At 34.1% G+C, this 17,168-nt stretch overlaps 1 protein-coding gene across 5 annotated transcripts in view; it reads right to left on the reverse strand.

The window, feature by feature from the left end:
• Positions 1-2,772: 2,772 nt before the first annotated feature.
• The window catches only part of Rilpl (Rab interacting lysosomal protein like), a 47,347-nt gene continuing 32,951 nt past the window's right edge, over positions 2,773-17,168 (reverse strand). For 2 of the 5 annotated variants that reach the window (XM_090114266.1, XM_090114264.1), the window contains exons 4-8: positions 15,653-15,727; positions 14,473-14,571; positions 13,842-14,020; positions 12,849-12,971; positions 6,924-7,163 (exon numbers count right to left, since the gene is read on the reverse strand). In XM_090114266.1, coding sequence (XP_089970392.1) covers positions 7,055-7,163; positions 12,849-12,971; positions 13,842-14,020; positions 14,473-14,571; positions 15,653-15,727 — 585 coding nt within the window. In that variant the 3' untranslated portion in view covers positions 6,924-7,054. Of the gene's footprint in view, positions 4,673-6,923; positions 7,164-8,009; positions 8,096-12,848; positions 12,972-13,841; positions 14,021-14,472; positions 14,572-15,652; positions 15,728-17,168 lie in introns of those variants that run through there. The other 3 variants (XM_090114267.1, XM_090114268.1, XM_090114265.1) reach the window with 3 other exon arrangements.

Genomic DNA, 17,168 nt, shown 5'->3' on the forward strand with positions numbered 1-17,168 from the left:
AAGGAACTTTTACTGTATTAGTTTCTGTGAATGTTGTGTTTATTTGTAATTGTTGTGCATAATAATTTATAAATCCTATTGGAACAACTATTGATTAGGCTTTTTTTAATAAATAAAAATAGGTAAATAAATAAATATTACTTAATATAACCTACCGTTTTACTTTGCGTAGTCGGGTAAAAGTATAAATATTTAGGTACTACACCACGGTAATCTTTCCTAGTAGATATTGTATATACATAGTTAAAAAAATCCAGTTACATTTTTTTAACAGACTCATCGATAGTGTCACGTCTGTGCTGTTAGTCTATGAAAAATGGCGCGAAACGCAGAACGCGTGGTGATTTTTCGCAAAATGATAACAATATTAGTAAAATGCATGACTTACTCATAATAAGGAAACTTACTGGTGAAAAGTCACTCCTCGGGCTTTGTTTGTATTATGGGAACTGTTAAAACAATATCTAAGCAAACACGAAGGCATTTTGAACAGAGCAATAACACATGTTGACGCGGCAAGCGGGGGGCACAGTCCGACACAGACTAAAGAGACTTGTGATTCTTACCTCTAGCTCGTGTTAAAGAGAGTGTAGTAGCGATCGCCTCTCTAGTACGTAGTACATTCTATCTCGATGATGAAATCAAGAATGTAATTTTATATCAAGCCGACGAGCGACGACGCCGAACTAAAGTACCTACAGTACCATTTACCTTCAGTGTACAATACAGTTTACAGACCTACGACGGACGAACAATAATGAGTAATAAATAAAAAAAAACATAGTTTCTAAGGTCATTAGTTTTATTTTATTTTATTGTTATTTTCTTTGAACGATTGGAAATGAAATTACTCAATTTTTACACAGAACTTTGATTTATTAGAATTATGCTCATTATGCATAAGATAACGAACGCGAATGCACGACATCTAGCGCGTCAATGTCTAAACATCGCCTTTCGTTTAGACATTGACGCGCTAGATCTGTAATAAGTATATAGTCTATGCGCTAGATGTCGTGCTTTATGTCGTGTTTCGCTTGGCAAAAGTCACGCACACTACTGTAGAAGTGTCAAATTTTTCCGGTATTTTACTGTTGTTTTTCTAAGTAAATATTGTAAATTATTGATTAAAAAGGTCGAACGCGCACACATTTCATTATAGAGAAGTGATAAAATGATTAGTTTTAAAGAAATAGTGTCTGTGTTAAGTGTTTAGAGGTAATCAAAAATGTATGGAGGGACGGTCGGAACATCAACCTTAATTGTGATGAATACTTTTCGGCGTTCTATTGGAACTCGTTCCTTGTGATGGTCACAATCCACAAGATTCTTGTAGGCATCTATAAATTTCAATCATACCTACATTTTATTGTAGTGGAGTGCTTCGTTTAATGTGACTGATATTATCATGTATGAGCCAGAATTACTTATTAACCATGAATCAATTCCACCAGATGAATGGCTCTTAAACCTATAAGCTAGATAACTCCTGCTTCATAAAATAAGCAGCAAAAAGCTTTCGTAAATAAAAGCTTGAAAATGGAAAAAAATAAAATAAATGGAAATCCCAGTTTTACATTGTTCATAAAAGTAGGATGTCAAATATCTAGGCTGATAGAGAAGGCGAATTTACAAATCAAACCTATTCATTTTAGTTACTACCGTCATTCTTTACTACGAAATAATATAACTGGTTAGGAAGATCCACACCAAAAAGGAATTTAACGTTCAATCATCATCTTTGACAGGTTTTCGCCACAAATTATTATCAGCATGAAGAAAGTTTCCCCATGTAGGTTAACCTGTTGAATCTTCGAACCGGTCCACAAAAATTTTGTTATGTTTTATTCATAAGTTACATTTTTGTTATAACGATGTCATGACACCAAAGATTAATGTTTATCATCTAATCAATATATATTAAATGTTTAAAAATAAGAATATTCCAACCAGATATAAAGAATTTGATTGGTGACCTTATGAATTAAGAGCCTTTAATAATTACATTTACATACGATATTCTAAAAATTCTTCCTGTATTTAATTTCAAATTAGTCAGTTCTGTACTACTTTAGAAAGATAAAATTAGTACCTATTCAAATAGATTAAAAATAATAAAGCCTCATAACTGGCTTCTCAATTCTTATATCAGGATTAGGAAGCTTTCTCAATAACTAAATTTAGATATTGGTTTACAATCTCCAAAACATATTTTAGAAACGTTATATTTATTCAATTAGTTATAAGGAAGTTGAAAGCTCTGAGTGGACGATATTTTCCATAGATAACAATGTTTTGAAATGTGGAATAGATACATAATTTTGGCCTTTATTGCAATATGACCTATGACAAAATGCTGGTGTTAAATTCAAAGCTTCAAAACACGCCGTTACGATATACCTATCGCTAATGTTCTAAAAGTAATATTAGGCAATACTGTTTTAAAAGTTTATCACATTATTGGCTCGTTTTCAAAATTTATCTATACCTACTTACTATTATAAAGCTGAAGTTCGTTTGTTTGTTTGAACGCGCTTATCTCAAGAACTACTTGAACGATTTGAAAAATTATTTTGGTGTTGGATAGCCCATTTATCCAGGAAGGCTATAGGCTATATACCATCACGCTAAGACCAACAGAAGCGGAACCACGCGGGTGAAGCCGCCGATCGCAGGTAGTTATTAATCATTCCTGTTTCTTCACACACAATTTGATTCAATAAATCAGCAACCTAAAATCAATCTCCGGATATAGAAATAAAACACAATACATAATATAAACATATTTTAATTTTGACACCGTCAACATTAATCACAATAGATACCATAAATTGTCTCAGTTTTATTCTAGAAGTTTCATAACATTGAAAAGAATAATGAAATTATAGATTTTAGTGTTGATGTTCCCAAATACCCAATAATATTGTGATTTGATAAACTATACTGGCGACATGTTAGTTTGTTTCTGTTTGCTTCAGTCGGATCTATGAGTTTTCTTACATAAATCAAAACGACATAATATTTGGATAACATTTGACAGCACCACTAGGAGGTGAGAAACTAAAATACGTGATATAAAATGTAAGCTATACGTAAAAAACTTCTTCAAAATGAAGTCTTTTACGCATTGAAATATTATAATCTTATGCTAAGTATGTCGTCAATAGCGATAAGTTTATGTGAGAAAACTCATATTAGACCCAAAGTTCCGTATCTCCGTGTAATTGACATACAAACACACTAACATGCCGCCATAATGCCAAAACATTTCTTAACTCTAGTACCCAGTAGTACTGTGACTAGCATTAATGACATCGAAGGAATTATGCCATTATAAAATATATTAATAACGATTATTGCTCATTTTAAACTTCTGTCTGTCGTCGATAAAATATCTTTGACACTAAAGGGCACACCTTTATAACAATAATAATAAATATATAAATAGCATCCAGGGAAATAAGATGCAATTAATATTTTGCAATATCTATCCTTGTCGCACAGCCTCTAAATAGTCAAAATAGAATCGCAAAAAGAAATGTCATCAATGTGCCTTTCCTTCGTCGTTAGTCTTTATACGTTGCAATGTCAAAACAAATTCTTCAGCACACATTCTACCCTTATTTATTCATTGATAGGATTATTAACAAAAAGTCAAACATAATAAATTCAAAAGGTGTACCTACCTATCTAAAAAACAACGTAATCACGATGTTCAACGTCACGTTATAACCGCCAGCGTTTATACCGCGTTCACAGCAAAGCAGACGACAAACAGATTTATAAAACAAGCCATAGGAATGATTACATTTACTTATCCTAGCGGGCATTATGGTCCGCACAATTCTTACACTATCTTTAACTTCCTACAAAATACTATAAGATAAAATGTGATAACAGACTGTATGAGGCACATGGTCTAGTCGAGTTCTATTGTAATGTTTGTGACACTTTACAACTACCCTCCTATATGAATGGAAGAACTGTTCTATAACTTTCTAGTCTATAATCTAATTGTCTTTTCCGTTACGAAGAGAGAATAGTATAAATAAATAATATTGAAATGAATTTAAATCGATTCGGATTTTATATTTGGTAACTTAATACTTAGTAAATGGCTACAAATTTATGATGGTCAAATGATAAAAACAAATTTGAAGAATTCACATTTATTAGGCCATAATAAATTAAAAATTAATTATATAAAATTATTCCATATTATCATTAATTCGACTGCGTGTGTATAATACGAAATTGAAGCGTCTAGCGATACACTGCTTATAAATATTGGTTGTAATAAGTTGACATTTCACGACTATGTGGCAATGCAAATATACTTTGAATAGAATATACACAATATATGAAGAAAGAATTCAAGATTTGGTTTACATGAGTGCAAGCTCGTGCACTTGAGAACGTTGATATGTTAAAACATTTAAAGTATAGTGTGATGAGCATGTATTGATATTTTATTAAATTATTCCAGAAACTTCGAAGATGGCACACTATCGAATGTGTATTGAAATAGAGTTAACAAGTCCATTATTGATTCAATTTGTCACCCAAGCGAATAGTTACTATGCGTTGGATGAAAAATGCTAAAAAACGAAGATATTAGCTCTCATTCCATGACGGATTCATGAATATACAGTTGTTCAGCAATTTATGCCATCTGGAAAGATTGTGCACACAATTATCGCATTTATGTAACAAACACTATAACCCAAAATCGCATGCACATTAATACCTAAAAGTACAAACCATCATCATCATCCTACCGATATCTACTTAACTACTATTTCAAACTACTGCGATAATTAATTCCTTTAAAACATTATTACAATTTATTTCATTTCGTACGAATAAACTGATGTTTATTATAAAAAAAAAATGTCCAAGATTAAAAAGAAGAATAGGAAAGGATATTTCCAACTCAGTCGTTGTTTAAAAAATCGCAGTAATTTGATTTACAATATTTAGAAAAAACCCATTTCCTCGTACCAATCGCAAAAGTTCTTATTTACTTTTAGCGTAAAATGCGAATTAGCTTTATTACAGCTGGAATTTACAATATTTGACAAAATTGTATCGTCTGTATAAGCGCTTATGCGATGTTAGTATAACCACGCGCCAAAAAAGAAACGATTCTAAACGACAGCGAGACGCATGCCATCTCACTTCAACATTAGAGTCAGAATATGTATAATTTGTTCTAACAAATGTTCTAGATCTCTTTCGTTCTTATGAGATGGTATGCATATGACCGTCATTTAAGATTATAATTCTTTAATGCCACGGGATGTACCGAACAAAAACATGTTATAAGAATTAGTATTTTCATACTCATTTCTATATATTCTCAATACCGTTGTAGAAAGAATAAGATTCGCTGAAATAAAATAGTGTTTGTGTATGTTATAAATCTCATATTGTATTTTTCGTAATGTCTTGTGTAAGTATATTTAGTGTGAATTGTGAATGCATAAACGCCTTATGAAGAGATTATGTATTTAAATATTAATTTTCAGATATCGTTAAGAAATTGATAGACAGGAGATCGTGGAAAAGAATGTACGTAAAGAAATATAAGTAGTATGTACTTGATTTGTTTTGTATGAAACCGCGTTCAGTCGAATACTGTCGTTTTTTTCCATTAATCTATACTTTTCTTATAAATTTAACATAAATTCAACTTGAATATTTAGATAAATATCTTATATTTTAAATTCTACCAACATCAAACGATTAATTATGATCCGAATGCCTCAACCATAGCCCGAATAACAACTTCAGTAGATGCATTATGCAAGTGTACATTTCATTTTCACTCAAATTGTTGTTTTCGTCCCAACACGTCAATTTCCTAGCGGAATCCATATATGAAACAATTTTAACAAATAGTCTACTTAATTTATTTCCAAAGATATCAGGTTTTCTATCGTCGTTCTCGCAACATATACGACAGTCGCAGTATATGTCTGTTTCTACGCTATTATTTGGAGGAGGTGTTACGATCTTTGCAATTCTGTCAATACTGTTATCAGACGAGTATTCTTCTACAACAATTGTGGGCACAACTCTGCGTTCACGATATGGTACAGGTGTAAAATTGACTTTTCGCTTACGTACACTAGTTACATTACTACGTTGGTCTGCTTTTTTGTAACTTTCTTTTAAGGGAGTAAAATCCGAAACTTTCATCTCTGCTGAACTGCGTCGAGAGCAATTACCTTTGTTATGCTTAAAGATATCGTCGTAACTTTTCACGTGTGACAAATTTTGCTTAATCAGCAGTTCCTTTCGCAAATCATTGCTCGACTTCTGCTTCTGCCATTCATTAACGGTCACACCGAACCTTCTCTGTTTGATGGTTCTGTTTTCTCTTTCGATTCCTTCACTTGTGCATACAGATATGTGCCTATAAGATGGAACCAATAGGGTCATATCTAAATCATCATCATCATCATTGACGTTCCTATCTAAATTCTCAATGGAATTCTTGGCCGACGCTTTGAACTCATCGACGCTCTTGAAGGAGAACGTCTTTTGCAGCTTTTTCACTTGCGGCGACACCTTCATCTCGCCCATTTCCACATCTATGCCTTTGTAACTGTCCCTGAGCACGTTCAGAGCGAAACTGTTTGTAGACATCGAGTTGGTGACGTCCAAAGATACGTGTCTGCTTTTCGTCTTCGGAGAAGCGGGTATATCTTCGAAACTCCTGTACTGCTCCAGACGTAACTCAGATCGTCCATGAGACGGGAGGGACCACAGCGACGACGACGAGCCGGCCGACCAATCGGAGCCGAGCGTTTGCAGATAACTGACGATATCGAGCCCGCGGTCTAGCGAAATGGACTTTTGCAGTGGAATGTCGTGATCGAACGGGTCGGGCGGGTGTTCGAGGCGCTCGTCGAGCTCGCCGAGCCACGAGTCGAGTTCGCGGTTATCCAAGTTTCGGGCGAGTTCCTGCCGCAGGTCCGTGGGCCCGAGGTGCGAGTGTCGGCGGGCCGGCGGGGCGTGTTGTCTGTCTGTGCGTGTGGGGTCGGAGTGCCTACGCGGGGGCGGAGGCGGCGCCGGGGGACGCGGATAGCTTGCCGCCAAACGGCCGCCGGGGGAACGGGCCCACGGCGATATCAGACTCAGCAAAGAGCTTGCGAAAACTGTGGGACGATACAACTCTCTCAATACGTGACGGGAGTACTTTATAGCGTTTACTGGATGGTTGTCGAGACGCTATTCTGACGGGTTATTATGGCAAACTTATTAGCAAGTTTATATGATTAATTTCTATTACCGCTATGTTATTTAAAACTGTTTAAAAAATCATTATTAAGATTGGAATAGTCTCTAAAGATCATATGTAAAAAAATAGACGTTATAGTCGATTCATAATCTTACGATACTTAGAAACTTGTTAATTATTGTTCAGACATGAGAAAGAGCTAGTGAGTTATATGCACATAGTTACATAATTTTCAATTTTGTACCGTAATATGCCCGTCAGAAACAAAAGGATTAATATCATAGGAATATATCATTATCTGGAAGGAGTAATAGCTAACAGTAAAAAATTATTAAGATATTGTGCAGTAGCTAGTTTTACAAACGTTCTATAAACTTTCTAAATCTAATACAGGCAAAAATTCACTCTTAACAAACTACTATGCGCTACATGAGATCAAATTTACGTGACTACAAAAATATAAAACATTCACAGTACCGACTTAATTCTTGTCAATTCTTATTAAAATTACAACGTTTATAAATAATACGCTTAACTATTTAACTATCTTAAATTCAATTTTTTTTAATTCATAATTATTACGTGCCATTTTCCGATGACTCTCTTACTTTACCATAATTTGCAAGAACGAAATAGAATACAAAGCTTAAAGAGCGAGACAATTTTTTTCAATTATAAAAAAGGGGTTAGTAAACTTCAATATTCCTACTTATTCGGTTAATACTCAAGAATGAACTCGGCACCGGTTTGCGCAATGCAGTACCTTATTGGCATTAATACCATGGGCCGAAAGAGATCCTTGGTGGCGGCGACCGTCTGCCTTCCGCGCGCCAAGTCGCCAGCCAGAACCTAGCGTTACGGGTCGGGACGGGGTCAAACATATACCAACATAATACAAAATAATATAGGAAATATAAACGAAAAAAAATTGGTTGTCTGTAAAGTCGGTTTACTGACGATAGTTGAACGTGACAACGTCCGATTGTGCTTCTTTGTCGCTCGTTCCGCGCTCTCGCTTGCACTTCAAGTCTTACATTGAACGCCTCAGAGCGAGGTAACGCCGCATGAGTCATGTTTTTTGTGCGTGCAACCGGCTCTATCGAATTTTAAGACGTTGTCACGTCAAAATTAACGAGACGAACTGATAAATATATCATAATGTGTGATTAACATCATGTATGAATGACACTGTTAAGTGAAGCTCGAATCTGGCTCGAATTTTGTTTAATAGCAACACATAAGGATAGGATAATCTGTGGTCAAGCAAGCGGAGTGTTTACTTCGTCCATGCGATTCCGTGCGGCCGTGCTAGTGTATCGATGTATCCGTGAAAGATCTCTTTCGGCCCTGGTCTCATTTTCCACAAATTAAACAATAACACACCTAAAAACAAGTGAAACAATTTTGATATGAACAAGCCAAATATATGTATGGGGCAACTTAATGTACTCATGCGTCACTACGACCCAATATAACGAGAAAAATGTACCAGAACCAATCAAAAGCTGTTTTGTGTTCGAGTGAATGTTTTTAACATTAAGTTTATGTGAAGCGATGTGTGATTTGTTAGTACACAGCATCTAATGCTGAATTTTGAATTTAACGCCAATGCCTTTTGCATAAATTTTGATAGCATACACAGATTAAGAATATCTTTTTTATAGAAATAGAATATTTATTTATTTACATTTTAATACATACAGTAAATACATATAAACGATTCAATCGAGAAAAAAACTTATGTTTCAAAGTATATAAATAAAAGAATAATTCGCAATCATTTGTAATATACAATATCATTAAAAATTGAATTTTAAATTGTATTAGATTGTAAATTGTGTAAAATTTATGGATGTTTCAATGAAACTAAATATAGGTAATTAAATTATGTTTTTGTGCTTTTGAGTTAGTTGGTTGTACCGTGAATAAATATATTAAAGCTAAGCAAAAGCAATAGGCGAAATGATAACCACCATGCAACATGCAATCTTATTTCTATAGGTAGTTAGACACAAGATGGAATGTTTGAATGTTTAGTATTTAATCCCTTTTCAAACACGTTACTTATTAGTATTTTATATTGGTATCATTTATGAAATAAATAAGATACATTATTTGGGGATACAATACGTTTGAAAAGGGACCATATAAAATTAATTAGACTTGTTTTTTTAAAACGATTGGATGGATCCTCTTTCATAAAAGTGGTTAAAACATCAACAATTTCAATAGAATTTTTTTTAAATTGTGTCCATAGAACTAAATTTATCTAAAAAATAATCTTATTCAAATCCATTGTATGAAGAAACAGAATCATCCAAAATTTAATATTTATTCATCCCAAAACCGTGATCAAGTAATCATTAATGATTGCTAAAATAGTTGTTTCATATTAGAAAAAGCGTTAAAACACTTGAAATTAAGAGAAGCAATTTTGATAGAAAAAAATAAAGAATAGCAACCATTAATAATATTTCGACATAACTAATAACTAACTCGTGATTACCAGTTGGTTGACTGGGTTTCACATTCTATATACAGTGGTGGACGTTTAATTAGAAACAGGTAACACGATGAAGTAGTCATCAAGTTTATTTAACATTTGTGTATTAAAGTATTAGAGATTAAGCATTATTTCATATGTAATAGAACACCCGTTTATCTAGTTTTATAATAAATTGCTTAATTTTAATCAAACGTTAGCTTAAATTAATAAAATCAAACAACTTTAGGTGAAGTCTGATTTCCGCGTATTTTCAGTCTGGACAACAAATTAGAAACAGCTTGTTTCGAGTGTTCTAAAGTCAAAACCTATTAAAATGCCGTCAATATTTTTTTCATCTATAAATATTTGCACCGTTTTTTAAACATTCTATCTAAAAGTTTCTGAAAATTAATTTACTTTGCAGCAAAAATGGGTAAAAGTAAGATTCGTGACCCATCAACAAGAAAAATAATTTTAAGTTTACATTTTGACAAAAACTGGAGTTACAGGAAAATTGCAAATCATTTAGAGTGTTCGATAAAAAGATATTCAATGCTATAGTTTATTTCAAAGAGCATGGTACTTCTGATTAAGTGCCTAGAAAAGCTTGACCATGAAAAACTACTGCTCGCGAGGATAGGTAAATTATTCTTTTCGCAAAGATAGATCAATTTAAAGGTTCCAATTCTATTAGGAAATATGTTTTTGCAAACGTGTGAAAATCTCTTACAATCTGAGCCACGACGTTGTAAAGCCGTTGTTGTCTATCACTACATAGTATAAAACAAAGTCGCTTTCTCTGTCCCTATGTCCCTATTTCCCTATGTCCCTTTTTACGCTTAAATCTTTGAAACTACGCAAATTTTGATGCGGTTTTTCTTAATAGATAGAGTTATTCAAGAGGAAGGTTTATATGTATAATAACATCCATCAAATAGTGGAGAAGTACTGTTATTTTTGAGGTTTCTAATGTGATGTCGTAAAAAATTACATTTTTTCCGCTAACATTGCAAACGCAGGCTGAACCCTACGAGTTTTATCAAAATAATGTACTAAGTATTATACACATTGAAAAGGTCTACAGAAAAGTCCGCGGTGGTATATGTATATCTCTTATGGATAACCCACAATAACTTTTTTTTGTCATTTACTTTTTACGACAAATAATGGCTAATTTTCGAAGCGATTTCAACCAATACAGCATTAATCCTTAACCAATTAAATACCTTGAATACATTGTTCATTTAATATAGATCTATATGGCCCTTTACACCGTATGATTTAAGTGAATATTTTCGGAGATATTACAGATTTAAAAATTGCGGGACGTAGCGTTTGCGGCGGCACCGGCCGGCCGGCCGCCGGCTATATATTTTATACCCTTGCGAAGCCGGAGCGGGCCGCTATTTTTTTTTTATATACAACGTTCACAGTTTTTCTGTAGTGTATTTAGTATCAGCATTGCACCCGTGCGAAGCCGGGGCGGGTCGCTAGTAAAGATTATAACAATCTAAAAACAACCCCATACTATAATGTTTCCTCCGCCTTGCTTAACTGTTTTTAATTTATTATCTAAGGTATGGTTAACTGGACGACGCGCGTATCTTTTGCCATCAGAATTGATTAAATTAATTTGTTTCGTCCCAAAACACTGGCGGACTGTTCTCAAACAATATTTCTTAGTAAATGCAAATCGTCGTTCCCTGCCTAATAAGAAGCTGTACTTTCCTGGCGTCTCTCACAAACAATTTTGCCTCGACTTACCACCCGAAAACCGATCTCATCGCCACATGGCGTGGTTCATCTTCGGAAAAAACTAATTTTATAATAGAATTTGAGCTTTTAAATGGATCCATTTTTGCCAAAAGAATCATTTGCCTATCCTCGCGAGCAGTGATTTTTTATGGGCCAGCTTTTCTAGACACTTGATCAGAACTACCATGCTTATTGAAATAGACTGTAACATTGAATATCTTTTTATCGAACACTCTAAATGATTTGCAATTTTCCTGTAACTCCAGCTTTTGTCAAATTGTAAACTTAAAATTATTTTTCTTGTTGATGGGTCACGAATCTTACTTTTACCCATTTTTGCTGCAAAGTAAATTAATTTTCAGAAACTTTTAGATAGAATGTTTAAAAAACGGTGCAAATATTTATAGATGAAAAAAATATTGACGGCATTTTAATAGGTTTTGACTTTAGAACACTCGAAACAAGCTGTTTCTAATTTGTTGTCCAGACTGAAAATACGCGGAAATCAGACTTCACCTAAAGTTGTTTGATTTTATTAATTAAAGCTAACGTTTGATTAAAATTAAGCAATTTATTATAAAACTAGATAAACGGGTGTTCTATTACATATGAAATAATGCTTAATCTCTAATACATTAATACACAAATGTTAAATAAACTTGATGACTACTTCATCGTGTTACCTGTTTCTAATTAAACGTCCACCACTGTATATACCAATATGTTTTGGAATAGATTGAATGTAAAAATCAGAACATACAACTAGATACACAATAAAAAACAATATTAAAGAGGCGAGAGAACAAAAAACAAATGTTTGTAACTTTCTATAAAGGTTTAATGATTGTGAATCTAGTTAATAAACTAAAAAAAGTTGCATTATCATGCAAAAAAGTCTGAGTAATAGTGTTGATATTTCCTTCACTAAGATTTTTAGGTGATTGACTGTTTAAGATTGTAAAATAATAAATATACTGGACATTGGCGAAGTCCCTTTTTATTGGGTGGAGCCATTATTTAAGAGAAGAAGAAGTAAAATAATAATGACATGAAGCCACCATCTATATGGAAAATAAAGATTAAGGCACTGACGTTTCAGTCTTTCTTTTCAAATCAGTACTATCTAACTTGTTTGGTACCAAACTAAACCACCAAAAAATCTCAGTGAAGTCGACATCAACACCTCTTCCTTTTCATTCTTAATTTTATATCATTATATTATATGCATTAAATCAATAAAAAAAAATTAATAGGAAGAATTTCGATAGCACCAGTCGAAATCCCCCCCATTTTTATAAAAACCACAACTATCAAAATCCCCCCTTTTAAAAAACCCACTAGGTAATAAGCACGTATACTCACAACTTCCTTATCCCACTATTGCGTTTCCACGGCGCGTCATCGGGCTCCGCGGGGAGCGGACCTTGTACTGGCGCTTCGTCATCTGCGACCACGCTGCCGAGGGATGGCGATGTGTCGGAACCGCTGGGTAATTCGTTTAAAATATAAATACATAAATCATTTATTTTCACAAAAATTTTACAAATCAATGTGACCCAGGCTCCTAAAGTAGGACTATTTTTCAGGAGCCTGTGTGACACGGACACATGATAATAAAATCGAAAATCAATTAAAATTTACGTGCAATTAAAACTAATATGGTAAGAATGTTCTTTTTTTAACTTTTGAAGCATGAAAATTTGTATATTTGTAAAAATTTAAGTAAAACATTCTATCTTGGGGTGAGGGTTGAAAAATTTGCAATCATAATTTGCAATCTTAACAACTCGACGTTTCGATCCACTTAAAAAGAGCGTATAGTCGATCGTATACCAGTTTTTTCTCACGTCGGATGACTTAAAATAACAACAATTCTTAAATTATGTGGGAATTTCTGCATAAATGATGATTCACGCTACAACTTGGCGCGCCCGGGCCTTATATGACCGCCTGCAGCGCTTGCAGCTGCTCTACAGCGCTGTTCTGCACACACTTATATATTACCTGTCGGGTTGCGGCTCCGCTTGAAGCGCTTGCAGCTGCTCTTCAGCATGGTTGAGCTTCTGCTTGAGCTCGTTCCGCTCGTGTAGTATAGCACGCTACTCTTACTCACTGCACCTCGTTACTACCACACACTATGTGTATCTGATCGGTTGCGGCTCCGCTTGAAGCGCTTGCAGCTACTGCACGTCTACTACCACACACTATGTATTACCTGTCGGGTTGCAGCTCCGCTTGAAGCGCTTGCAGCTGCTGCACGTCTACTACCACACACTATGTATTACCTGTCGTGTTGCGGCTCCGCTTGAAGCGCTTACAGCTGCTGCACGTCTACTACCACACACTATGTATTACCTGTCGGGTTGCGGCTCCGCTTGAAGCGCTTGCAGCTGCTCTTCAGCACGGTTCAGCTTCAGCTTGAGCTCGTTCCGCTCGTGTAAGATAGCGCGCAACTCCCGCACGCTGAACGTTGGCTTCGACGATTGGTCCTCGTCGTCCGTGCCCTCGAATGCGACGCCGCATGACGCGCACTTCTGGCGGTTAGGGATAGTTTAGAAAAGAATTGAATTCTGGCGGTTAGGGATAGTTTAAAAGAAGCGGGTAGTTTGGTAAAAACCAAACTTTACTCAGAAATTTGGTTGAAGTAATAAATCAGTAGAAGTAGTAGTTGTATTAATATTATCAATGAAAATTACATTTAAATTTAAAATTTATTCGCACATAGAAAATCATAAAGGCACTAATGTAGATATAATATTTTGTTGGAAGAACAATTAATTTTAAATAAAAAATGGACAAAAATTATGTCCTACGACTAATAAATAATTGCACACAAAGATATGTGTTAATGCACAAGTATTATGTCCTGTGTCTCCTACGACTAAAAATACATACAAAGATAATACTTTGCAATCATTCGAAAAAGAGTTCTATGTCTATACTATTAAGGTTTATTTTACATTAGATCGAGTAAGAAATACATTACCTTGTTCTGTGCGTCCGCTTGCTGTAACGCGGCGATATCTCTCTGTTGCGATTGGACGATGGCCGATAGCTCCGTACGTTCTTCACATACTAAGCGCATCTGAAATTTATTAAGATCAATATAAATAAGACTTCTAAATAACACCTCGCAGTCCTATTTTTACCGACTTCAAAAAAAGTAGGAGGTTCTCAATTCAGTCGGTAAATTTTTGATGTATGAATATGCTCGGTACTAGTTCAACTTTCAAATTTCAATACATAACTGATTATCTGTTGAAAGTTGAAACAAGTACAATTTCCGTAAAACAACAGATACCCAAATAAATCAATGGTCTAGGTATCTGGTGTACATATTTGGTTTTAAAGACATCTATTAAGTATTTTCATCATTTCATGTAACCTTTGTGTATAAATCTTGATCATGATAAAGCCCTTTTAAAAATCTAAGTATTATAACGATGCTGATACCTATCGATTCAAGAGCGACCTTTCCGAGACATAATCGTCAACTTATTCATTTCTTTTATTCTCTCTTCCCTTAATTTATTTATTACGGATAAATATATATGACAGTAGAACATTATGTGTAAAAAATATTTACTAGTACATGAACTAGATTAACAATGATAAATGATGATAAGATTTTTTGTGCTAATCACTGTCTAATGATTTGTTTTCACGATTCAATACAAAAAATTTAGAAACTATTTTAAATGTTGCCATAACGTTTACATTACAAATTCTCACCTCGTTCTGTCGCAAAGTTAATATCTTTTTGATTTACGACTTGAAATGAGTCATACCTATGTCATTACCTAAATTAAAACATAAATAGAAACTATAAAACACAAAAAGCGTGTCGTGCCGAACACACGTCGTGTCAGAAGTGAGACTTCTTTGGCAAGATTCAAAGATACCAAAATTGTCGCCATACTCCATGACGTGACGGTATTGCCATGACGCGACTTTGAAATTTTACTCTCAATGCGCCTAAAGAAGTTTCACTTCAATAATTTAAAACGTAAATAATATGTAAGTACCTAGTTAACTAAACATATTACATATATAAAAAATCTGTTGACTTTCTAATGTCTATCTTTTAAAAATATGGAACATGAAACTACCCTCAAAAATTATAAATTTCTAAAACTATATCAAATACAAATATCGAAAAGTCTTACCTGATTTTGTAGCTGCTTATGCTTCCTACGGAGATCTCGGCTGACCTGCGCCAACTTTTCTACTTGATTCGTCAACTGTAACGTATCCAAAATTGCCATATTAGTAAAAGAAGTATGTTCTATACATAACACATATATCATATAAGGCGTCAAAAAAAAAACCAGTGTATCACAAAAGAGTAAAGATAAAATCGTGTGATATCCTCACTGCAACCAGATTAGATTGTGTCGAGTTACTAATCTTGCTTTGTAATATTGCAAATTTTGATATTTCTACATTTCATTTATGCAAGTGTAATACGATCGTGTATTAGAAAGTTAAAACTTTTGAAAAGTATATTTGATCAAGGTCGTTGAGAGCTAGAAAAGAGTAAATTACTAGGTGTTCTGCGCGGTTTCAGCCGCGGACGAATCCGCTGTAAAAATTAAGTAATTCTCTAACTAATGTGTTATTCCGATGCATGACCTATATTACTGTTAAGTTTCATCCAAATCCTTGTCGTACTTTTTAAGACATTTTGTTACAAACATACAAATCTTTCCTCTTTATAATATTAGTATTAGTATATAGATAGATGTATAGATAGTTCCACAGGCTTCACTTTTAATTTCTAAACTTTACACTAAATGTAGACTTTAAATAGCACACGTAAATGCATATGTAGGGCACGCGTGGGAGATCAAAGGTGAAATTATTTTGTATTCAGCATTTCTTTACGCGATCACTTGAAAAGGTGTTTGTGTTTCAAAACACAACTTTGTATGGACGATCCAGCATTTCAATGTGTAGTTATAAAAATGTTTTACAGTTTTATTTATCGTCCGTTTTTTATGTGAAAGTTCATTTTGATTTAAATACATATTTGTATCGGTTTGGAAAAGAGATAACAGTGCATTGAAGTTTTCCATAATAATATGTTTAATTTTCATGACTATGTATAAGGTAGATTATCCGTTAATATTATATGGAGTATACCAGACCGTTAGAACTGGAAGAGATATAAAAAGCGTATACAAAAAAGAGGTAAACACAATAATGTATTGTCTTATCTTACCATCCTAAAACTTGCCACACTGAGCCGTCAAAAGTATATCAATTTATGAATACATATAGACTACAAGCCCGCATAGGACAAAAATATGGGTCAAATGAACCACCAGGGGACATATCTAGAACGATAGCAGAGCAAAAAATAATAAGATTCATCACTATGCCGTCACTTGTAAGCTGTCCAACTGAGTGCAGATGAGAATTGAAAAGTACAGGTAGACTCGGTAAATTTTGGTCATATATTTTTGAACGGCATTATTAACCATCGATAGATCCATTAAAAATAATAAGAAACCGCTCAGTGCCGTACAAAAATGTTGGTCCACCAAGTCGGAATTTTTATTTAATTTCCGAGAGTTACCGGGGGTAAATTTGGTCATTTGACCATGTACGGCATCTGTGTCATACTATTGCTATACTGCTTTTAATCCATTATTCCGCAACGCCGTACAAAAATCATGGGGA

The sequence above is a fragment of the Colias eurytheme genome, chromosome 21 (assembly GCF_061535395.1).
Source record: "Colias eurytheme isolate Ceu_HAF_F1 chromosome 21, ilColEury1 Martin Lab GWU primary, whole genome shotgun sequence".
NCBI classification, from domain to species: Eukaryota; Metazoa; Arthropoda; class Insecta; order Lepidoptera; family Pieridae; genus Colias; species Colias eurytheme.